Raw genomic sequence first — 24,819 nt, forward strand, 5'->3', positions numbered from 1 at the left:
CACTTGGTAAGTCGAGGCGCTTGTCGCTGAGGTCTACGACCTCCCCTTCTTCTGTTGTCAGGGGCACTGGTTCCCGGAACCTTCCGGACGTGCACTCCCGACAGTCGCCCCCCCCCCTCTATCTGCCCTTTCCGGGTGTGGGGGTGACTCGGGCCCTGTTGGAGGCATATGCTGCGACTCTGCAGGCCTCCCATGGGTCCTCCCCGTTCCTGGGGCATCCTTGCGGCCTCCGCTTCTTGTGGAATCTCCGTCGGACTCGCCGGCGGTTTCGCCCCCATCGCCAATTGAGCCTTTGTCCCCCAGGAACGTCGGGATGTGGTGGTGGTAGGGCGCCCCTCTACGGTCCACATGGAGTCATTAGGGCGCGACCCAGCTGGGTCCCCCTTTACGACCCATGGCGCCTCTGCCGGGCTGCATAGCCCCGCTGGCCTCCATGTGGTGTTGCAGGTGGTTGCCGGTGCTCATAGCCCTGCCTGGAGCACACCCAGGGCTTTTGGGCAGGCGGCCGCCTTTACGGAGCCGGGGTCGGTGCCGTTCCGGCACCGTAGGCTTGGCTCTGCCTCCGCTTCTTTCGCCAGAGTCTAAGCCTGTCATGGATGAGGCGGAGTCGGCGCCAAAAGCTTGCCTCGCCGGCTCCGGCGCCTTCTTCTTTGGAAGAGGAGCTTGTCATAGTTTCGGCGCCGACTCGACGCCGGATGCAGCCAAGTCGGCGGCTGACGAGGCACTATCGGTGTCGGCACGTGTCGTTTTGGTGCCATGACAACGCCGGGTTGTGGACTCTTCTCTAGAGACCTCTGGAGTGAGTTTGGTGCCCCCCTCCCGCTCAGCGTCGGCGGAGGTATTGTTGCCAGTGCCCCCCTTGGAATTTGTGGAGCCTCCTCAGGAGCCCCACAGATATGGCAGGCTCTTTGCCTCCCCAGGAGCCCCATCAGGATCCTCATTCTTCAATGGGGCTCCCTTCCTTGGGGCATTGGTCGCACCCTCAGTGTCTTGGGAGGGTCAGCTTACAACCCTCCCCCGCTGATGAGCTGTGGTCCCCTCCGCGGAGGGCTACCGAGGCTGTTGTTGCATTTTTGAGAGTGGTCTCATTGGCCACCCGCATTTTAAGCATGCAACCCCCCTCTGCCCCTTTGTCTGTGAACCCCTTGCTTGAGGTCCTTCACCGTGGGTCCAGGAATGTGGAGCCGCTTCTGCCCTTTGAGGCTTTCCTTTATGATGCCCTTTTGGGTACCTGGGTCCGGCCTGCCTCAGGTGACCCGGTGGCTCGTCCAGTTTTGCACCGCCATTCTCCAGCTCCACATGATCCTGTTTGTCTGCGCAGGGGTTTGTGTTGCAGACTGCCTTTCCTTCCCTGCCCCCTCTAACGCTTCCTCCTTCTCAGGAGTCTAGATGACTTGAGTCATGGGGTAGGAACATCTTTGCATCCACTAGTGCAGTCCTACGGTCCTTAAATACAGTGTGTGTTTTGGCTCGGGCTACCTCTGCCCTGTGGGACTCTTCAGAGTCTTTGCTTTCTGCCACCTCTGAAGGTACTCGCTTTGATCTCCTTCACCTCCTCCGGGATGGCCGAGACCTTGCCGAATTCACAATCTGCTCAGCCTTAGATACTGCGGATTATTTGGGCCGAGCTATGGCGGGTTCTGTTGCCTTAAGGCGCCACGCTTGGTTGCGAGTTAGCGTCATGCCTGAAAATATCTGGGAGAGAATGGTTGACGCTTTGATGGGGTTTTGCTGTTTGATGCTCACGCCGAATTGGCGATTCACCGGCTCCTTGCGGGCTTTCGTCCTCCCACTTAGGTCTTCTTAGGCCTGTCTTCCGTGGTGGTACATTTTCATTTCGCATCCTTTAGATGCCCTCTGTGTTTAACATGGGTAGTGAGCCTTACGTCTTCCTTTTCTGTTGTCAAGGGTGATTACCCTTTTATTGGCATCCCTTGGATGCGTTTTGCTTCGAGCTGCCTGTTGGCCTGCTGTGGCCGTGTTCCTCAGGTTGCTGTGCCTGGTCCTCTGACTCTGGTATGGAGCCGGTGGCTCAGCTCGGTAATGTCATACGGCTCGGAACTCATGTTCACGGGTTCGGTTTGTTACTGCGCTGTTTTGGCTTGGCTTATTGCCCTAAGAGGTGTTCCCCCTTGTTTGGGGTATACATACTCCATGTGGGGTACTTGTATGCTATTATATAGCTTTGCTTATCTCACCTGGGCTTGGAGATCCTGTGGGTTCCATGCCTCGCTGTGTGGTCCATTGTACGGTGTTCTATGTTTTTCCCTGGTGCCATCTGCTGACGCCATGGTCATCCACCTCCTTGGGAGGTTTCATGGTCTCCTCTTCAAAAAGCCGTTTTTACCTACCCTTACTGTACTAGGTATGATCCGGTATGTACATGTTCATACTCCTGGCTAGTTCTGTCTCTACATAATTATATGTTTATACATTTATGTATACATGCTGGTTGCCTTGGCATTCCTCTTCCTGAGTCGCCACCTCTTTTCAAGGCTGCGAGTTCTGGACCAATATCTCCATGTGTGGGGGAGCTTTTCTGAGTTGTTGCAAGTTGCCCAGGTGATTTCCCAATTCGACATATGCTCCCTTTTTGGTGTTCGACGCTGTACGTGTCTTTTCTGGAGTGTTGGTCTCGGATTCTGAGACTCTTCCCACCATTCGTTGACTTGGTGTATTTGGCCACTTCCTTCGGATAGGTCTTTTTTTTTCCTCCAAATTATCACCTACTATTGTCAGAGCTACACCTGCGGGACAGCTCTTCTGATGGCAATGGTCCTTGACTACTGCCTGCAAGTCTATATTGTGGGTTGTTTGTCACTTTGGCTTCATACTGCCCGGCCGGGCACTCTTATGCTTCTTGTGTAAGCCACTTTAAGTTCTCTATGGCCGTTTGCCTGCTGCATATTTCCACCTGCTTCAGCGAGTTTAGAATTGATGCTAATTGGCCCTAATTACCCTTTTTGGGATTGGGTGTGCACTTGGCGTGTTTCTTGTCCCGCCGGCTATTATAAAAGCATTGCTCAGGTTCTAGCTCCTACCTTTGGGCTCTTGACACCGGCTCCTTCGGCTTCCTTCTATAGGCTAGTCTGTTAGGCTCTGGTTGCATCTCTTCAAGTTCCTTTCGAGCTTGGGTCGGTGTACTCATTGTGCTCCATTAAGCGGAGAGTGGTCTCTCTCTCTCTCTCCATCTCTCTCCATCTCTCTCCATCTCTCTCTCTCCATCTCTCTCTCTCCATCTCTCTCTCTCCATCTCTCTCTCTCTCTCTCTCTCCTCTCTCTCTCTCTCTCTCTCTCTCTCTCTCTCTCTCCATCTCTCTCTCTCTCTCTCCATCTCTCTCTCTCCCTCTCTCTCTCTCTCTCTCTCTCTCCATTTTTGTGTAGCGCCATTCTGGCATTTTTAGGATATCTACTATCCCGTTATTTCTGCTCCTTCGAGCTGCTTGGGTTGCTACCTGGCAGTTCCGGCACAGCTTTCCCCCTTTATCCGTCACTCTGTTGCCCACTTCCCCTTTGGGGTATGGCTGTGGTATCTATTCTAAGTTAAGGACTCTGCGGCTAGATGTATCCATATCAGATGTACAAGTTACTTACCTTCGGAAACGATGTATCTGGTAGAGACGTTGTCTAGCCGCAGATTCCATAACCCACCCAACCTCCCCGTTCTGCGAGAACCTTGCAGAGTGGTGTTTTTCGCTCGCCTCTTCAGTTGCCATTGGGTTAGCTCTCACAGGAGTTCAGTTTGTGGCTCCCCTCTGAGTGTTTTCATATATAGTTAACCTCTGCTGAGTGGCTTCTTTCCTGTAATACGGCATAAGGAGATTCGTTTTCCTCTACAGTTACCTTCCCTTCCTTCCATCTTTTCTATTGACTCGGGCCCTGGTCTCCTCTTGGTCGTCCTCGTGGAGATCGGTTTCGCTATGGTTTCAACCTCCATTATTATAGGAAAAGTGCCAGTCTTTTCATCCTTCCTAAGGTGCACTGTTGTTCTTCTGTGCTCCGTTCTTAATAAATGACACAGTTCTATGGCAATATCAGTATATTTCGGTCTGTTTAGATGTTCTTCCCTTGTTGCACTCAGGGAAGGGTCTTCGCTTAGCTTTCGGGGCTTTTTCTCACAGCTTTTCACGTATATGTAGGCAGTGTCTCCACAATCCTCCTTCTTGTTCAGATTTTTCATATCTCGCACACTGTTCCCATACTTTCACCGTTTTTTTTGGTGGCTCCGCGTTGTGCCGCGTAAACGTTTCTCAGAAGAAAACTGATGTCAGCGCGCCGGGAGGTACGTATATGACCTCGCTGACATCACGTACGTGGACGACGTCAGGGAGGGGTCGTGTGGCGCTGTCCCCCGGTGCGCAGAGCTGCTGCTGCAAAAAAATCCTGATCCTGTCTCTACCAGATACATTGTTACCGAAAGTAAGTAACTCGTATGTTTAGCTCTGACGTGACCTTGCATTCATAAGCTGGACCTGTTGGCATTGGCATTACCAACCTCCACCTCCTTCATAGTGCTGCTGCTCTTCCCACCCTACCAGGCCCTAATTTTGCCCTCTCCGCCCCTTTGTTTGAATAACTAGCACTCTCCCTCCTTTCTTAAGGGTGGTTTTTAATACTGGTCAGTAAAATTGACAGTTGCTTATTGCACAGCTCTATTCGAGCCAAGATGGCAGATAAATGGAGCTTCTGTGCCAGCATGAACCAGTGCGTTGCAGCAAACCAGAATTTGGCTGTGTAACCACAAATTATTGGCAGTATGTCTTCAAGTCAGCCTGATAGTGGGATTTAAACACTGCCAGTAACTGTGTTTGCCAGAGGTGCGTGCCTGCACCAGCCATCAGACAGATTGTCCAGGGCTAACAATGCCTCATCTCTGGTCTCACGTGTCTGGCATGACTAGGTACCACCTCATTAACAATGCATAATAGCAACCCCCAAAGATAGCCCCAGGCACTTTAGGTTTAGGCCCTGCAGTGCCCAGGGCTATCCATAAATCATCCACTGTTTCTCATCTTGTCTCAGTGTAGTTCATGACTCCACCCAGCCCTGTGACAAGATGGGAGAGGTGAAAAAGTAGCAATTCAAAAACTGAAGTCTGCGCAGTAATTAATGTAATCACTTGCACAGACGTATGGTTTCAGTTTCCTGCTTCAGAGCCAGAACTTGGAACCTCCTGAATGCCGTTGCAATGGTCCATGCACCAGCAGCTAAGGAGCTAAAGCTGGCACGTGAGGCAGCTGAAGCCAGGTATATGACAAATAATCTGTTAAATGAATGTGTGAGTTAGTGTGTTTGTGCGAGAGAGCATGTTTGAGCATGTAGATACGAAGTTGTGTGAGTGAAAATTAGTCTCAGTTAATCACAGTGAGAAGGAGTGAGACAGAGAGACCGAGAGAGTTGAGAAGACGAGTGATTGAAATTGAGTGAGAATAAATGAGTGGGAGAGTGAGGGAGGGAGTTAATTGGTGTGAGTAGTAATTCTTGACTAACGGGTTACCCACTGTAAAATGTTGGAGCTGACCTATTAAATGTAATTCTTGACCTATGGACACAGTAATGAGTATGTAGTACTTAGAGTGGAGTAAAGTGGTACTGAGACCACTTCACACTCTGCCACTCGATTCCACTCTACACAAATCCACTCTATGGCCCTCCACATTACTCCTTAACACTCCATGACATTCTATGCCACTCTGTCACTCCAGTCGACTTCACTCCAATCAAAGACACTCTACGCCACTTTACTCCATTGTATGCCACTCCACTCTGTCCCTCCACCGTAAGCCCCGCCACTCAACTCTGACACCCCACTCTACGACTCTCCAGTCTGACACACTAATCAACTCTATGCCCCTCCACTCTGTGACATGATACTCTACTCTACTCCATTCTACGCCACTCTACTCCATCCATTCTACGCCACTCTACTCCATTCCCCTCCTCTCTACGGCCCACCATGGCACTCTACTACCCTCCATTGCCCTTTACATCACTCTATGCCACTCCCCTCCACTCTATGCCTCTTCACTCCACTCTGTATCACTCCTCTATATTCCACTTTACTCCACTCTATGCTTCTCCTCTGACACTCTACGCCACTCCACTCTATGGCACCCCACCCCGCTCTGCACCATCTGCTTTGCTCCACACCACTCTTCACCACTCTACTCCAGTCTACGTCACTGTGACACTCCACGCCACTTCACTTTAGACCACTCCACTTGTTTCTGCGCCCCTCTACTCTAGGCCATTCCACTCCACTTTCGGCCGCTTCACTCCACTTTTAGTGCTACACAAACAAATGATGGATGGAATGCTGAATAAATCATACATTCACCCCCAGTCAAGAGATCTGGGTTAAATCCGTTGTTCTTTTGCTCACCATGCCACCCCAGTTTAGACCCAGCCATATGCAAATCAGTCTTGACCCTGTGCCTCATGGGAGCAGTCCAGACCGAACTGCCAAGCCAGGTCCTCCCTGGACCGGAAACAAGCATCCTGGGACCGGTTTCTGGGTATTACCCTTCATCAGCCAGGCTAGCTTGAATCCACTGGCACAGTGAGCAAGGGACCCACATCTGGGCATACCCATCCCACTTAGGGTGAAAAGTACTACGCAAACAAATGATGGACGGAATGCTGACTAAATCATATATTCAACCCCTAGTCAAGAGATCTGGGTTAAAGCCATCGTTCTTTTATGCTGCTCCATGACACTCTAGGCTGCTCCATGACACTCTAGGCTGCTCCATGACACTCTAGGCTGCTCCATGACACTCTAGGCTTCTCCATGACACTCTAGGCTTCTCCATGACACTCTAGGCTGCTCCAAGACACTCTAGGCTGCTCCAAGACACTCTAGGCTGCTCCAAGACACTCTAGGCTGCTCCAAGACACTCTAGGCTGCTTCATGACACTCTAGGCCGCACCATGACACTCTAGGCCGCACCATGACACTCTGGGCTGCACCATGGCTCCATGACTCTCTCGGCGGCTCCATGACTCTCGGCGGCTCTATGACACTCTTGGCGGCTCTATGACACTCTTGGCGGCTCTATGACACTCTTGGCGGCTCTATGACACTCTTGGCGGCTCTATGACACTCTTGGCGGCTCTATGACACTCTCGGCGGCTCTATGACACTCTCGGCGGCTCTATGTCACTCTCGGCGGCTCTATAACTACGCAAACAAATGATGGAAGGAATGCTGAATAAATCATATTTTCAACCACCAGTCAAGAGATCTGGGTTAAAGCCATCATTCTTTTAGGCAGCACCATGGCACTTTAGGCCACACCATGACACTCTAGGCCACACCATGACACTCTAGGCCGCACCATGACACTCTAGGCCGCACCATGACACTCTAGGCCGCGCCATGACACTCTAGGCCGCGCCATGACACTCTAGGCCGCGCCATGACACTCTAGGCCGCACCCTGACACTCTAGGCCGCTCCATGACACTCTAGGCCGCTCCATGACACTCTAGGCCGCTCCATGACACTCTAGGCCGCTCCATGACACTCTAGGCCGCTCCATGACACTCTAGGCCGCTCCATGACACTCTAGGCCGCTCCATGACACTCTAGGCCGCTCCATGACACTCTAGGCCGCTCCATGACCCTCTGGGCTGCACCATGGCTCCATGACTCTCTCTTCAGCTCCATGACTCTCTCTTCAGCTCCATGACTCTCTCTTCGGCTCCATGACTCTCTCTTCGGCTCCATGACTCTCTCGGCGGCTCCATGACTCTCTCCACGGCTCCATAACGCTCTAGGCGGCTCTATAACACTTTAGGCGGCTCCATGTCACTCTAGGCCACTCCACCCCTTTATACAACACTTTACTCCACTCTACGCCACTTTACTCCACTCTACGCCACTTTACTCCACTCTACGCCACTTTACTCCACTCTACGCCACTTTACTCCACTCTACGCCACTTTACTCCACTCTTCTGCCACTTTACTCCACTCTTCTGCCACTTTACTCCACTCTATTGCCACTTTACTCCACTCTATTGCCACCTTACTCTGCTCCACTCCACGCCACTCTCGCCTCCTTGATACTCTACGCCACTCCATGACATTCTACTCCACTCCACACTACACTCTACACTACACTCTAAACTACACTCTACACTACACTACACTCAGTGAAACAACACTCTCTAGTCCACTCCACTCTATTACACTCTACTCCTCTCCGTGTCACTCTACTCCATTCTGCACCGCTCTCTTCCAAGCTACTCTCCTCTACACCTCTAACCTTTAGCCATGCTACACAGCAGCCATGCTTGCTTAAACCTTTTGGTTTTGCCAATGCTTGTTATAACTCGTGCCACCAACGGAATCATCCTTTGGTGCTTCATGGCAATTGGACTACTGCAAGGTGTTAAATGTTTGGTTGTGCCATGTTCTTGATGTTGAGCTGCTGATCCTACGGACTGGAAATTAAATTCCTTGGCAGTAAACTAATATATTGCGCTCCTATGTTATCAGGTTTTTTTTTTAGATGCTCTGGATCACGCCCACAAAGTGTCTACAAGAAATATGATGGAAAACAACAGATACACCTCTGAAGCACTTCAAAAGTGCACTTAATGCACTAAAGCAGCCAGGCAACACTAAATGTTGAAATCAATGAAACACTATCGGATGAACTATGATCTCAAACCACAAACTTCAGTGTTTGGATTCATTGAAGGAATGTTGTAAAGTGGCTAAGTCGGCCACATTGGACCCTTTAGACCTAGGTTCTAAACTCTGAGCAAGTTGCTTATGCTTTATGTGCCTGCAGCTATAAATATGTGCATTGCAATATAAAAAGTGCAAATATTTGTGACACCAGTTTTGTCGATTGTGCTATTCATCACCACTTACGTCCACCTGCTCATCCTCTAATGTACAGCGTTTCAGATTTTTTATTTACAAATAAACATTTTAAAAGCTAAAACAAAGTAAAAGGTGCAGTTTGGACAGATGGGTGGCTATGTTTTACACCATCAAGGAAGCAGGGACATACTTGTGTCTCCTTTCAGCGAGTGAGTTGTTTGATGACCTTTACACATCAAAGCACAGCTGCAGGGAGAACTAAATAAGGCAAATGAAAATCTCTCTTGTTAGAAATACTGTTCAGACCAATGTGCAGTATAGCATGTTGTTCAGGGCATTGATAGCTGTGAAGATTCAAGACCAAAGAAACACTTGAATCTTGCGCCATGAAAAAGTTCTAGAATAAGATCAAGCTGTGATTGCTTGAGATGATCCAATACCAGTAGGGGGCGGAGTCAGAAAGTTTGTTTTTTCCAATTGAAAGTCTGAATGTACCTTTCCTTGTTTAACTCCTACAATTCGGGTAGATTTTTTTGCCTATTGAGGAGTCGCAAAAATGTCCCAGAGTAGTCCTTGAAAGGTACACTTATTGTTAATTCCCAGAAGTGTTCTTTCGTAACATTACTCTTGCCTGTTTGACAGACAGTTTGATGTAGGCTGAATTAACCATTAGCTGATACGTGGCTGAATATCAAAGGGTCCCCACATCGTGTCCAGAATATCAGGGGACAAAATATTGAAAGGCAAGTATGTATAGATTTTCTATACCTACTCCACATGTATGCACCTTGGTGATATCTATCTTCAGTGTATGTATTTGTCGAGCAGTGAATCCATACCTCCCACTGTGCCCTGCATCTCTTTAATATTTTGGCCCTCTTCTTAAACGAATCTCAGACTTCTAAAGATAGCAAATCAAATCTAGATGAGTTCTTAGGCTTGAAGAGGAAGCCTTTACAGGAAGAGCTAGCATGTGAGAACACAGATCTATTCAACAAGCTTTAAGTCATAATCACATTTGGGGACGTCTACAGATTAACTTAAAATTGACCATCTTTATACCTTTTCAGTCTATTTATTAAATCATTATTATATTGTAATTCTGCAAAGAGTGGTCTGTAGGACATCGGGTGAACAAAGCAGCCTAGTAGATAAACTGCTTTCCAATCCAGGCTTTGATACTTGAAATAAATGTTTATAATTTTGGGCATATTGCACCCTCTTTCCCACGGTGAGAGTCACTCCTCTTTGAACTCTGAATCGCAAAGGGTGTGGACTCATAGGGTTTTTAGGTTTCGCTGGAGCACGGAGCTTTAGCTCCGCCTCCAGAGAAATCTGTAGTCTTCCAGTAAGGGACACTTGAATACGCCCTCTGTTCCATTGGCTAGCTCCATAAATGGAGGCTAGCCATTGGAACAGAGATCTGTCCGTCAAGGCCGGACCAGATTCGTGGGCGTTCCCGAGATTTTTTCCCTGGGCGTTCCGCTCTCCACCCTTTTTGCATCGTCATTGGGCGGTGGGCGGAGTTTCGTTTTTTTTTTGTTCTGGGTTTGTTGTTGTCACTCCATGCCGACCACGGCCGCCGGAGGAAGCCCAGGTGAGTGCTTGTTTTTAAATCTTGCCTTCCGGCCCCCTCCTCCCCCTCCCCGTGTGTCCGTTCCGCCCCCCTCCCCGTGTGCCCGGTCCCTCCCCTTTCACTGAAAGTGATTTGTTTCTGGAGCTCGGGTCAGATGCGCTGTCCATTCCCGCCCCCCTCCCGCTGTCCGTGTGTACGTTTTTGCTACTTTTATTTCATTTATCTAGAAAGTTAATGTGCCCAGATCGCTTATTAGGTTTTTTTCCAGCTAATCTAGCAATGCATCTGTTTTAATGTGTCGTTCTTCTGTCTCTATGGTTTGCTGTAGCGCCGTCCTGAGTCCTTCGTTTGTGTCTTTGAACCGCGGCTGGTGGTCCTTTCTCTGTGTCCGTTACTTTCCCGACCCCCCTCCCGCTCTCCGTTCCTTTCCCGCCCCCCTCCCGCTGTCCGTTCCTTTCCTGCCCCCCCCTGGCCCCAGTGTGAAGAGCACCCCTGAGCCCAGGCGCCGACAACAGGCACTGCACACCGGATCGGCTACACGTCACACAGGGGCAGCAGGCGAAGCCCCATTCCGCTTCCGTAATACAACAGGACCGGAGAGCTACGGACAGTGACAGCACTGAAGGCGGGGAGCAGAGGATCATTTCAGAGCCTGGGAGGAGCGGGCAGTCTTCGGCCGGATCATCTTACACATCCTGCCCTGCAGCGTGAGAACCTGCGAGCCCAGCACAGGCAGCTGAAGCGATATTGTACTTGAAATGCATTTTACACATGGTCATAAAGTATTTGTTACGCTTACATCGATAGTGGCTTTCACGGGAAACACTGTGCTGACATTTATCAACAATGTCCAAAACTCAGTCGATTTAATTGCATGGATGAGGCTACAGTTGTAGCGTGTTAGCCAGAGATGGGTTTGGGAAATCTTGCCATATGAAAGTGCATTTACTAGCGGCCTCACCAATCTTTAGATGCTAGTTTAATGTGCCTTTCCTTCCCTTGGGACTTTAATTCTTGGGTCTGTGTTGCAGCCCATGTCTGCCTTTCCTTTCATTTGTAACGTGTGTCACATGCCGTGTAAGCACCTTTTCCAAAGCGTATCATAGGCACATCGGAATCTTCACAGCTGAATAAAGTACTCGAGATTGCCAAATTTAAATCGTGCCGCAGTGTTGAACATGAATTTTGCCAGGTATTGATAACACCCTTTTGGGTGTAAGTTCACGTACTGTGCGTCAGGTCCCTGCGGTCAGAAATGGTCTTCCTGCCACTGTCTCTCTCCTCTTACTCCCATACCAAGGTGCTGCAGGCCTAGGTGCGGCGTGGTGACTAAGAAGAGTAGATCGCTACCTAAAGAACTGCCACATTTCAACAAATAGCAGAAAAAACAAACTGGAAAATCTGCTCCCTTCCACCGAACCAGCATCGATGACTCCCACACCCTTCCCCATCTAGCACACCCTGCGTTCCACTAATGTGGCGCAGAGTGTTCTCTCTTAGGCACTAACTGATTTGCACTGCGGAAAAAGGAGTATTTTCTTCAATTTCGTGACCGCTGGTTGCTCCTACCATTTCCTGCCTCGGCTCTGGCAAACTCAAGGCACTTTAGAACACAATTTCTTCATCCTTTCATCGGCGAAACAGTAAGGTTAATTGACAGATTGTCAAATGTACCTATTGAAGGATTTTTTAAGGCACGATTTGTCCCAAAGTTTTTACATGGGGCTGCATCCTGTATTGAATAGCGCTCAAATGCCGGTTGGCAAGTCCTGGGGCATTTTGTATGTGCAGGTGGAGTTTTACATGGGATAGTTTAGGGAGAGGAGAACTTTCCATCTTCTGGTAGCTATCTGGAAACAGTCCAGGATCATGACGCATGCAAAATTACAGTAGCTTAACTGAGATTTAAGGAGGCTCTCAGTCTGTTATCCATGTGACCTTTATTACCAATTTAGCCAGTATAATCATTTAAAACGAGGTCGGTGAAGAAATGTAACAAACAATTTATTTTCTCAAACGTGTTAAACATTAGTATTTTCTTGAGATGATCCTGTATGATCCTGTATGAGTCTGGAATCAGATCTCATACGGTTGACTGACCTGAGAAGAGGCACAGAGGCTGAGCGTTACTCTCTCTCATAAAGTGTGACATTGAACCGCTTAATACATTCTGAAGTAGGTTGATTCTGAATGGGTCCACAGTGTGTATGAGCTCATAAATGTAATCTAAGCGCAGCTCTCACTCTGGGAGGTTGGTGGAGTGCAATTTTTCAAAACGCACCAAGTGACCATTGATAGTAAACTGCATTAAACACAGTACTAGGTTTAGAGTTTGACTACTATACAGTTTTAAATGAAGCTAATGATCACTGTATAATATAGAGTGAATACTTCCCTAGACAGGGAAAACCTTCCAAAGGCGAAGGGTGATTACTTTGCAGGGAATTTGATGACTTCTTACACGACAATGATTAATTCATAATGTCAGCCATTAGCACACAATAGTCGCACAACTGTAACCGCCACATGTTCTACACTTGTCTCTTGACCTATGCACCAACCGTATCACGGCAGTGCATATCTTGTATATACACACCCACTTTTACCCCATCCGCATCCATTACCCGGATAAGGACTTAAGTTCGAGTGGAGCACATTACCCGTGCATTCCTTCACCTATTGTAAGGTAAGAGACCACACCCGCATACTCTGTTCGTACGATGGATACTTCCCTACATCACTCGTGGGATTCCTCTTTTTACTACGCCGTCCGTGAGCTGGTTCTCCGGTCCGGTAGCTGCTTTAACTCTTCCTCTCCGTTTTTGCAGCTCCACCTTTGGACCTACCCGTCCTGCCACGACCGGCTATTTCACCCAGAGCTTTATTTTAATTTTAAAGATATCCTTCTCGGACCGTCTCTAGCTGTTACAGTTTGTCAAGGTACGCGACACCAGACTCGCCAATATTACATTCTTTCACCACCCGTCATTACATGTATGTGCATTTTAACAGCGCCGTTACTGTTTCCACACAATCTCTATTCCTTGCTCCGCTACTGTCTCCGTCATTCATGCTCCCTCTACCCTGGGTTATTCGTCATACTGCACCGCTGCATGTTTCCCTATCCGCATTCATGCCCATGTACTGTCTCTTTGCCATTTTCCAGATCGCACCCTACAGCCACGTGCCTTTTCTACGTGCCATTCGTTATACTGTACATGCATAATTATGTTTGTGCACACAGGAGTTTCCTCCTACCAGCGACTTTGTAGGAGTGGACATACCCAGTGAGTGCCCATGCCCTACGGCTCCGCATTATCTCCACAGTTGATAGGCGCCCATGAGCTCTTCAGCGCGCCATCTGCTATCACCTATACTAATTGTAGTGCACATTTGTACATGTATTCACACACAACCTTTCCCTAATAAGCACCTTTGTTTTAGTTTTTGTGCACCCCATTCTGCCTAGTCCTCTCTACACCGCATCTTAACCATTGAAATTTCACTACACAGTGTTTTTCGACTATACACATTCATAGTAAAACAGTGATTTGTCTGCTTTCTGTTACTTTTGACCCTCGAATTTGGGTTTGTTACCACTTACCAATACCGAGTACCAGTGATGTTATAGACTTCTCTGGCAAGTTTTGGTCTTCTCTTAGGAACGTACGGGGGGGGCTCTGTGTGTGTGTGGCTCGGTGTGCGTGTGTGTGTGGCTCGGTGTGCGTGTGGCTGTGTGTGTGTGGGTGCAAATGCAATAGGTCTCGCATTTGCGAAAGATTAAGCTATTGACATTGTAAATGACAATGCCATTTATTTATCTGTTTTCAAAACCAAAACATAAATAAACAATTTGTCATTTACAATGCCAATAGCTCTAACTTTGTCAAAGGTGAAACCATTGCATTGTGTGTGGGCTGTGTGGGCTGTGTGGGCTGTGAGAGCTGTGTGGGCTGTGAGCTGTGTGGGCTGTGAGAGCTGTGTGGGCTGTGAGAGCTGTGTGGGCTGTGAGAGCTGTGTGGGCTGTGAGAGCTGTGTGGGCTGTGAGAGCTGTGTGGGCTGTGAGAGCTGTGTGGGCTGTGAGAGCTGTGTGGACTGTGAGAGCTGTGTGGGCTATGTGAGCTGTGTGAGCTGTGTGGGCTGTGTGGGCTGAGAGAGCTGTGTGGGCTGTGTGGGCTGAGAGAGCTGTTGGCAATGTAAATAACAATGCCATTTATTTATAAGTAAAAAAAAAAAAAGAAATGTCATGAGCAATGCCAATAGCTCTAACTTTTCCAAAGGCGAAACCATTGCATTGTAAATGCTTGTTAACACTTGTCTGTAACCCAAAGACTAAATATTTATATAGAGGAGTATGTTCATTAGTGTAACGTTTCAGTATACATATGTCGCGCAGAGTCGTTCGGTTTCAGTAATGGTCTTTAGGAAATTGACAGTCAATTGATAGGCTAAGTGCTGGCATAATGGCTAGCTGGGGGATTATGTCACCTTGAAGGATACACAGTTCACCCTGCAAATTATTTAGTGCTCTGCAAGTGGTGAAGGGACTTGGTGAGAGAGAGCGTGGTGATGAAGGAGCTGTGTGGATGTGACATTATGGAGGAGTAAATGGCACAAAATACAAGGAGTTGCACAAATAGGTTAAGGTGGAAGAAAGCAGAAAGCAAAACTATCCTCCCTGACCTATGACCATTACCACCTATCTCAACCCATCAGAACACAATATTTGCCCTTCCCTGAACATTCACTCCTACTATCCTTCATTCTTACCACACAACTCTTACACATAATTTCTATCAATCTATACTGCTCTCTCCCAGCCCACCCTACCTTCCAATTTCCTGTCATCCCATTTAACCTAGTAACTGACACCTACGTAACTCATTTCCCATCTTTCTTATTAAAACCAATCGCCCAGCGCACCTGAATTCTCATCCACTTCCACATACCTGATTTGCCACACTCATATGTGCAAGTTTGAATCCTGTGCCTGCATAGTATGAGTACACCAAAATATATCACTCCCCGCTGCCCCATTCACTGAGAAAGGCCGTTGTGTTATGTTGTAACAGTCTGCAGCATGCTGGCCGTCTGAACTACGGCAACTTTCAAATGACTCTCCATACCAACCCATACATACTAATTCTTTATTATTTTGCCTTTGTACCCTTCTTCCACCCTTGCCCATGAAGTAGCCCATTTGTATCCAGTCTTTAATAAGCCCTCCATGACCGTCACCCTTACAATTCACACACACTTTACCTCGCCACCTGATCAATATTGTTGTTAGCTAAAACACCTCCAGATTTTTCCATTAGCACATTCATTGCAGCCCCCAACTCATCAGTGTTCCCACTGCTAATCCCCTAGTGACTGTCGCGCTACCATGAGCCTCTACCCACCTAACAAAAAGGAAGCACACCAGGTGAAGCAGGACCTAACGCTTTAAATTAGTTTGATCTATCTTGGTTACCTCTCACTGCCATCCCTTATTCTCCACCACCTTACTGCACTTAGTGCAGCTCCTTGTCTTGCCTACACCATAGTCTCCAAACCATAGTCTAAACACCCTTACCCAGCTGTCCATCCATATCCAAATTCAGACACCCACAAGCCTGCCACTCTTTCCTTACGTTGTCTCGTAGACAAGCCCCCCCCTTTTACACATTGTTTACATAAGTATCATTACACTTACTTGATTGATGTTGACTCACCACATGTTATGGCTATCTCCTGTTAGTTTCGACCTCTTGAATCTGCACATTTAGCAAGATGTCTAAGTGAGTTAAATGCTCACTTGAGAATTACAGAGGCAATGAGTTTACATGCAGGTTGCCTGAATAAAGCACCGCCCAACTAAGCCAACCCCTTAGTGCCCCAACACTGAAGTCTACTCTACCTCCGCATAGCCTTGGATGCAATCCCACATGCAAATTACTGCTGCAGAAGTACCCCATCTAATGGGGGTAGTATTGTACACGCCTTCTCAAAAAGCACCTCAAATGCTTATCAAAGTAACATCACATGTCTGTGAATATATCATCCTATCTTGCTCCATATCACAGAATTGATCATTCTCCTTCATTGATATAACACCGATGCACAAACAGGCCCTGCCTTCACTGACTTATGCACCAAGTAATTCTCAATCATCCCTAATCTTTCACTTTTCACAATTGCGTACAGCAAAACGTGACCACAGACTAGGAGACAGAAATACACAAAAAGTACTTGAGATTGTGACTAATACTTGTATGATTTAGCAAAGTGTTACAACAGCTACCTGCTGAGCTTTCCTCATGGAAAAATAACAACTGCCTTCCTTCTTTCCTCAAAGACAAACTCCACATAACAGGAGGCATAAAATCTGCAAGAGTTAAAACAATACTCCTCAAAATTCCTTCAACAAGGAAAAGAAAATTAACCAACTGTAGCGGGGGTGGTAGTAAAAGGCAAGATTCGGGTTTTGGTTACTGCGGGTTTTATTCGTGCGAACAAGTAATCAGTGCAGGTCTTTCTCAAGGATGCTGTTCTTCTCGGGGAACGGCTTCGTCCGGCCCGACTTCGCCTTTTGTCGCGCTCTTCCTCCCTCTTCGCGGATCGGGGACTCCTCCGGGTTATGGCCGTGGGAGACTCCGTGATGGCGTCTCAGGGTCTCGAGGCGTGTGGAAAAAAGGACAGAAAGGGCACGTGTCAGTCCTTGGAGATATTGCCTTGTTATACAAGGGAAAGGGAGTGAGGATACACCACTAGTGAAGAGTTGTCAAAAATACGGCGTGGTGAGGGGAGGGGTTGACTGGTGTGGGAAGGAACAAAAATACCGGGAAAAGGGAAAACCAGTTCACGTCACGGACCCTCCCTTTCTCCCCACCCAGCCTGCTATCCGCCCCTGTACCTGGGTGAGCCACACACCTCCGGGCGTGCGGCTGGGCGGCTCGTGTTGCCGATGGCCTCCTGGCTCCCGCGTCGCCGACGGGTCGTCTCCACTCTCTGGATATCGGTAGATGGAATTCCGCTCTCGCTCTCTGCCTCTGCCTCCGTCTGCTCCTTACTCGTCTCTGCTCTCCTGCCTCCTTCTCCTCCGGTGATCAAGCACACCTGTCCTGTTTCACTGGCCGCATATGACGTCGCTGTCGGGTCCGCCCACGTGTTTGGATCCTCCCAGTTAAAGGTACCGGCATCTTCGTCCTCCACGGGTGGGTAGTACAGCCCTCCCGTGCTTGTCCAGTCATTATGCCGAAAAGAGAAGGGGGGTAGGGGGGGGTGGTCGTGGTGAAAATCCCCGGGAGTGGGTACGGAGTCCTTGATCCGCTGGGGCAGGGGTCTCCCCTCGCTACACCAACCAAGCCTTCTCCTTTCTGGTTCCCAGACTGTAGAACTCCATTCCCGAAACACTCAGAACGAACCTGAACCTCCTGTCGTACATAAAAGACCATACGAAAAGAAAATTCTGATCTTATCATCTGTCATATACTACTCACTCTGTTCTGTACTAATCCTAGATACTCCTTTCCTCCTCAAATCCCTTAACTATTACTTGTTAGCCTCTTCATCTTGTTCTATGTCAAGTGCTCCATTGCCCTTATGGTTAAGTCTGCGCTATGTAAATGCCTAAAATAAATAAACTGTAGATAACTTCAACCATACTCACATGGGTTAAGTGGATGGACACGAGATCTGATCCCCACTTGAGAAACCTTACAACCAGCAGACCACATTGCCACACTCAAAGGGGAATCCATAACAATTCCTCCCTCTTACCCACTTTTTAAATAGGAAAACCAACAGACCAAAAGCAACATACTACACTCTGAGACACCTATTTCCACACAAAAAGCACCAGGAGTCCAACAAATCGGTGAGCACTGCTCTACACAAAAGCTTTGTGACAGAATGAAATATTCTGACCATTTGCGATTATTCTGCAAGTACTACTTCATGTTAAGGCACTACCGGAACGTACTGGGGGTGATCAGACTGCATTTGAAATGACAGTGTCAGTGGAGGGTGGAGAGGGGGAGTAGATAATATCAGTTGGCTAACACATTGTGCCGTTCATGTGCTGGATGTGGGGACTTTCTATGAGGAAGCCATTTTTAATGTTTCCCTTTGTCATCAGGTTTTCAAATTCCGAAGCCAGAAGTTGTGTCCCAAATCGAAAGGGGGGAGGAACCTTGTCCAAGTGCTGCCAAACGAAGGAAAACCAGTGAATCCTACCAGGAGCTGCTCGAGATTACTGCCAAGGGTAAGGTTTCTTTGTTCAAGTGAAAAGCTCAAGCACTGTATTTTTATCTCTGTAGTCCGTCACTAAAGCATAACAGCACTGCGAGACCATCTCATTAGGGTTTACTGGCACAGTGCTAAGACTTGAGCAAGTATGCCTGAAGCAACCAATGGACTCCTAAGATCTCGATAGTAAAGCATGACAGTGGCAAGTATTGTACATCTTATTTGACTGTATCCCAGACAGACAAAACCAAGTGTGGCTCTCAAGGCGTTGGTGATCTTAAATCTATTTAGGTATGTCTTTGGCAGACCAGTCAAGGAGGCAACCATCAAGGCTTCCCAAATCATAAATGTAGCATCCTTTCAGAATAAAGATCTTGGGCAGAGAGAGACACCTCTTCTCCTTGGAAGCCAATTTGAAAGATGGAGCTGAGAGAAGGACATTTTTTGTGCTTCCCATCACTCAAAAAGGGTAGTATCAATGCTCTTCCAAGGATATGAATGTGCCCTACCACACAAGCTTTTGAATGCCAAGCATGTGCTTTTAAACCAAATTATATAGTTGACTGCAAGTCAGCATAGGACAAGAGCATCAGTACCATTATTACTTTTAAGCCACGCCTTCGGACTAGCTGAGTTGTCTGTAGTTTGCGTACGACAAGCACAGGGAATCCAGAGACCGAGGTCATAACCAAGCTGTGAGTGACTTCTTAACCATTCCGGTAATATAGCAACTCTATTGAAGCTTCCTCTGTAACAATGGCGTGTGCTTCCTAAGATATTATCAGACCTTTTCATGAACTAAAAAAACAGTCAACACTTCATTTCAATAATAATCTATTCAGTCCATCATACTAAAACCATGCAAGTTCAGATTAAAAGGACAAGTCGAAGCTTGCACATAATTACTACCCCACAAAATATCATTCATTGCCACACAATTATGGAAATTCATTATTCTGTACACCATATTCAAAGTAGTCAGTAAAATATACTTTGGTTATTATCTTTTGCTCAACTGATGAATTTTCTCATTTTCAGTGTGCGTGCCAATTCGAAATTGTCAGTAACACCATCACAAAACTTGAAATATTCTAAAATTTGTGACCATTAACTGAGATCATACATAATTATTCCTACAGTGTTTACCCTCAATATGGTTCACTAATCAAAATAGTCATCCTACCGGATCTCAAGGATTCATCAGAAACATCCACAATGTCTTAAAATCACAAAATACTTGTCTTTTGAAAACGCGCATGGGCGTGAGAGTTGTCGAGATGGGCATGATTACAAGCCCCAGGTGCCTATCTGCTGTTGGAGACAGGAGAGGAAAGCAACACTGGTTGGGTGCTTTAAAGAGCCCACATTTTCCCTGTGGCGTAACCATGAGCACAAGAGTTGGTGGGGCAGGACCATAGTCCCCAGGTGCCCTACTGCTGTTGGCGGCAGGAGAGGAGAGCAGTGCTGGTCAGGCGCTTTAAAAGCCTGCATTTTCCCTGCGGCATGGGAACACGAACACAGGAGTGGTCTGGGCTGGGCAGGACCACAAACCTCAGCTCTTTGAGAATGGAGCGGAGAGCAGCGACTGTCTGGCGCTTTATGAATCCCACATTGCCCCTGTGGTGTGGGAACACAAGTACAATTGTTGGCAGGGCAGGATCACAAGCCTCAGGTGCCCTGCTGCTGTTGAAGGCAGGAGAGGAGAGCTGTGCCAGGCAGGCACTTTAAAAACCTGCACCGTGTGCTGGCTTCCCGGGGCGCCGTGCTTATGTTTTTAAAGCACATGCTGCTGCGTTCCTTTCCTCTGGCAATTACCAGGCCTCACAAAAATGTCATGGTAACTCCTGTGATCAATGTTGTTCCAGGAGAGAGATTGGAGTTTTGCATAGTTGATGTTTTGAGTTATGTGAATAATTAACCACCACAGGGGCAGCACTAACCACCTGAACCAGGGGCAATCAATATTTTTTCCAAACAGTGGTTCACAGTGTACACAAAAGCATAGCACAGACATATTTACATCACAAGTACCCAGATCTAACAACGCTAAACACCTAGTAGTGGACAGACTAAAACTCTATTAAAAGTAAGGCCCATATGCAGAAAAGTTTTTTTTTTCTCGGAAAATCATAGAAACAAAAATTTATTTAGTAAAAAAAAGTAGTATTGTGAGGCTCAGACAAGGAAGCTGGTACATTTAACAATTAATAGGCATTCCCAACCAGTCAAGTGGCATACAAAAAGAGGTTACATAAGAGTCGGAGTTCCAAAACAATACTGGGACTACAACACACAAAACAATGTGTCCTCCATAAATTGCGGCCACAATTGCGTCGATGACGTTTCGACCTTTGTCATAAGTACATGGTCATCTGGACAAATAAATAGCTGAGCATCCCATCAAATAATTTGTGTGGCAGGAAGAGTAACTAGCACAATGCTACTCAGTGCTAGTCCAAAGAATTATGTTTGTGTAGGGTGTTATTTCTTTTCTGCATATGGGCCTTACTTTTTCTAGAGTTTTTGTCTGTTCGCTACTAGGTGTTTAGGGTTGTTTGATCTAGGTACTTGTGATGTAAATGTCTGTGCTATGGTTTGACTTATGTGAAGGCAGTGCAGAGGGTTAATGGGTCTGCTGCAAAGAACGTGTACCATGTAGATTACAGAGTGCATATGATGTAAATAGATCAGCAGGTTACTGATTTTAAAAGACATCCTTTTGTTACTTGCAATTTATGACTTAAAGTCCTAATATAGAACAGTGAGGAATTAACTTTCATCATAGAGCTGAATACACACTGCAAAGTATACATTCAAGCATAGATTAATGTTGCAAAAAGGGTTAATTTGGGTAGAAATAGATTCTCCCAACTATGCTGCTTCTTTTTTGACTCTGAGTTTGTGCTTCTCTACACCAAGCACTCCTAAACCTATACGGCCTACTAGTATGGATGACGTGACTCCTACACTTTTACTCCTTTGGCTTATGTAACATTTCCTATAAGCTGGTTTACACACCTATGTTTGATTGTCTCTGTGTGTTGGAAAGGCGACCCCAGGGGAGACAGAAGGTGTCTGACTGTCCGCCCCGAGAACCACCTCTCTGTAGGGAATAGGCCGAGCGCCGTAGGGAGGCCTCCTTGGCGAGGCTCCTCTCCTACAATCGTGACAGCTGAGCAATCACACTACTTACAGATGGACACCACACAGGAGGAATATTCACAAGAATCTTTATATAAGTAATTAAGGCAAGTCCTTTGCAGGTTAGCAGGCAAGGATCGAGGGATCCGTAAAGTCTTGGTTTCGGGGATAGGGGGTAGCGGGACAGTCTTGGCACCAACTGGTGCGGGGATAGTTCAAGGGGTCAAGCCGCGACAGCGTCAGCAGGGCCTCGAAGATGGTTAAGCTCGGTCAGGCCGCGACAGCGTCAGCAGGGCCTTGAAGACGATTCAGTTCGGTCAGGCTGCGACAGCGTCAGCAGGGCCTCGAAGATGGTTCAGTTCGGTCAGGCCGCGACAGCGTCAGCAGGGCCTCGAAGATGGTTCAGTTCGGTCAGGCCGCGACAGCGTCAGCAGGGCCTCGAAGATGGTTCAGTTCGGTCAGGCCGCGTCAGCAGGGCCTCGACGATGGTTCAGCTTGGTCAGGCCGCGACCGCGTCAGCAGGGCCCAGGGAGGCTGAAGGGTGATCGATACCAGGCGTCCTGGGATGGCTGGAGGCCCCTCGAAACTCCCCTCTTCCGGGCTCCGCCAAGTGGCCACTCTACCACCTGGGAGGATCTTGGTGCCTCGATGTCTGGGCTTCGCTGAGGCCGGGGCCAGGGTTGGCTGCGGCCACGTGCTTGGGACGTGATGGGCCCAAGATGGAGTCGGGCCGGGAATGGCGGCCTGGCATGTTCGCCAGACCGGCGGTGTTGGCGAGCAGGGTCCGCCGGGGTCCCAGGGGGGGAGCGGGGGGTTGCCAGGGGGCTGCTCTCGTCGATGGTTCGTGTTCAGGGGGTCGACAGCGGGTCGACGGAGGGCCGATGTCGTCCCAGGCCCGCCATGCGGGAGGGGTAGGACCACGCCACGAGGCCGAGTCCAACACACGTCCCCTCCAGCTGAAGGCGGGGAGAGTCACCCATCTTCCTGGGGATTCTCCTCGTCGAGGCGGAAGAATCGGGACAGGCCGTCAGCATTGGCGTGGTCGTCGCCAGGGCGATGCTCCACCATGAAGTCCATCCCTTGGAGGGAGATGGACTAGCGCAGCAGCTTTGGGTTTTCGCCACGCATCTGCATCAGCCACCGCAGGGGCCGGTGGTCAGTCTGGACCCGGAAGTGGGTGCCGAAGAGGTAGGGCCTGAGTTTCTTGAGGGCCCATACGACGGCGAAGGCCTCTCTTTCAATGGTGCTCCATCGCTGCTCTCTGGCCAGCAGCCGCCGGCTGATGAAGGCCACAGGATGGTCAATCCCCTCGGGGTCAATCTGGGATAGGACCGCCCCGATGCCGTGCTCCGAGGCGTCAGTCTGGACTACAAACTCCCGGCTGTAGTCAGGGGCTTGGAGCACAGGGGCGGTGCACATGGCTGTTTTCAAAGTCTCGAAGGCCACCTGACACGTGGGTGTCCATTGTACTTTTTGTGGCCAGTTCTTTGAGGTCAGTTCAGTGAGGGGCCCCACAATGCTCCCATAGTTCTTGATGAATCGCCGATAATATCCAGTGAGCCCCAGGAAGGCCCGGACGGCTGTCTGGGTGACCGGGGGCTCCCAGGCCACGATTGCGTCAATCTTGGGTTGGAGGGGAGCCACGTGGCCGCTCCCCACTTGGTGTCCCAGGTAGGTCACGGATCCTTGCCCTATCTGGCACTTGCTGGCTTTCACAGTTAGCCCGGCCCGGCGGAGGGCCGTCAGGACCTCCCAGAGGTGCGTCAGGTGCTCGGCCCAGTGGAGGCTGTATACTGCAATGTCGTCTAGATAGGCGGCGCTGAATTCTTCTAGCCCCGCCAGCACTTTGTTCACCAGTCTCAGGAAGGCGGCTGGGGCGTTTTTCATGCCGAAGGGCATCACCTTGAATTGGAAGTGGCCATCGGGTGTGGAGAATGCCGACCGCTCCTGGGCACCTGGAGTGAGGCCGATCTGCCAGTACCCGGCTGTGAGGTCGAAGGTACTGAGATACTTGGCGGCTCCCAGGCGGTCGATTAGTTCATCGGCCTGGGGGATGGGATGTGCGTCGGTCCTGGTAACAGCATTCAGTCCCCGGTAGTCGACACAAAACCTGAGTTCTGGAGGGGCGCCAGGTGCGGCGGCTTTGGGGACCAGGGACTGTCGGAGGGTTCGACCACCCCCAGGGCCAGCATCTTGGTAACTTCGGTCTGGATGCAGGCCCGAACTCGGTCGGAAACTCGGTAGGCCCGGTGTCTCACTGGCTGGCTGTCCCCGGTGTCGACATCGTGGACACACCACTGGGTCACCCCGGGGGTGAGGGAGAAAAGGTCCGTAAATCGCCCCAACAGTTCTTGGCAGTCTCGGCGTTGCGCTGGGGTCAGGTCGGAGGAGAGAGAGATTCCCTCGACGGAGCCGTCTTTCTCAGCGCACCTTAGGAGGTCGGGCAGGGGCTCGGAGTCGTCTTCGGCCCCATCGTCGGTAGCTAGCAGCAGGCTCAGTTCTGTGCGGGCAAAATGAGGCTTGAGCCGGTTGGCGTGCAGAACCCGTAGGGGGTTTCGGGGGGACTCCATGTCCACGAGATAGGTGACAGGGCTCTTGCGCTCGATCACTTTGAAGGGGCCCGACCATTTGTCCTGGAGGGCACAGGGTTCGACCGGGGACATGACCCAGACCCGCTGGCCCGGCTCGAACTCGATGGATGAAGAGTTCTGGTCATACCAGCGTTTCATGTCCTCCTGACTGGCCTCAAGATTGGCCTCGGCAAGGGCCCGGAACTTCCGAGTCTGGCTTTGGAGGGTCAGGAGGTACCGGTAGACATCCGGCGGTGCGTCTTGGACTGTAGTTTCCCAGCCTTCTTTGACCAGGCTGAGGGGCCCTCGGACAGGGTGCCCGTACAAGAGTTCAAAGGGGCTGAAGCCCAGGGATTTCTGTGGTACCTCCCGATAGGCGAACAGGAGGCAGGGCAGCAGGACGTCCCATTTGCGGCGGAGGGGCTCTTCTAGGCCCTGGATCATCCCCTTGAGTGTCCGGTTAAACCGC

The 24,819-nt window shown here is 49.2% G+C and overlaps 1 protein-coding gene across 1 annotated transcript in view; it reads left to right on the forward strand.

Moving 5' to 3' along the window:
- LOC144783788 (uncharacterized) overlaps window positions 1-24,819 on the forward strand; it is a 232,268-nt gene that overhangs the window by 102,395 nt on the left and 105,054 nt on the right. Inside the window, exon 3 of the mRNA XM_078662487.1 lies at window positions 18,530-18,655. Within this exon, the coding sequence (XP_078518613.1) occupies window positions 18,530-18,655 (126 nt within the window). The remainder of the gene's footprint in view (window positions 1-18,529; window positions 18,656-24,819) is intronic.

The sequence above is a fragment of the Lissotriton helveticus genome, chromosome 10 (genome assembly GCF_964261635.1).
Source record: "Lissotriton helveticus chromosome 10, aLisHel1.1, whole genome shotgun sequence".
In the NCBI taxonomy this organism is placed as follows: Eukaryota; Metazoa; Chordata; class Amphibia; order Caudata; family Salamandridae; genus Lissotriton; species Lissotriton helveticus.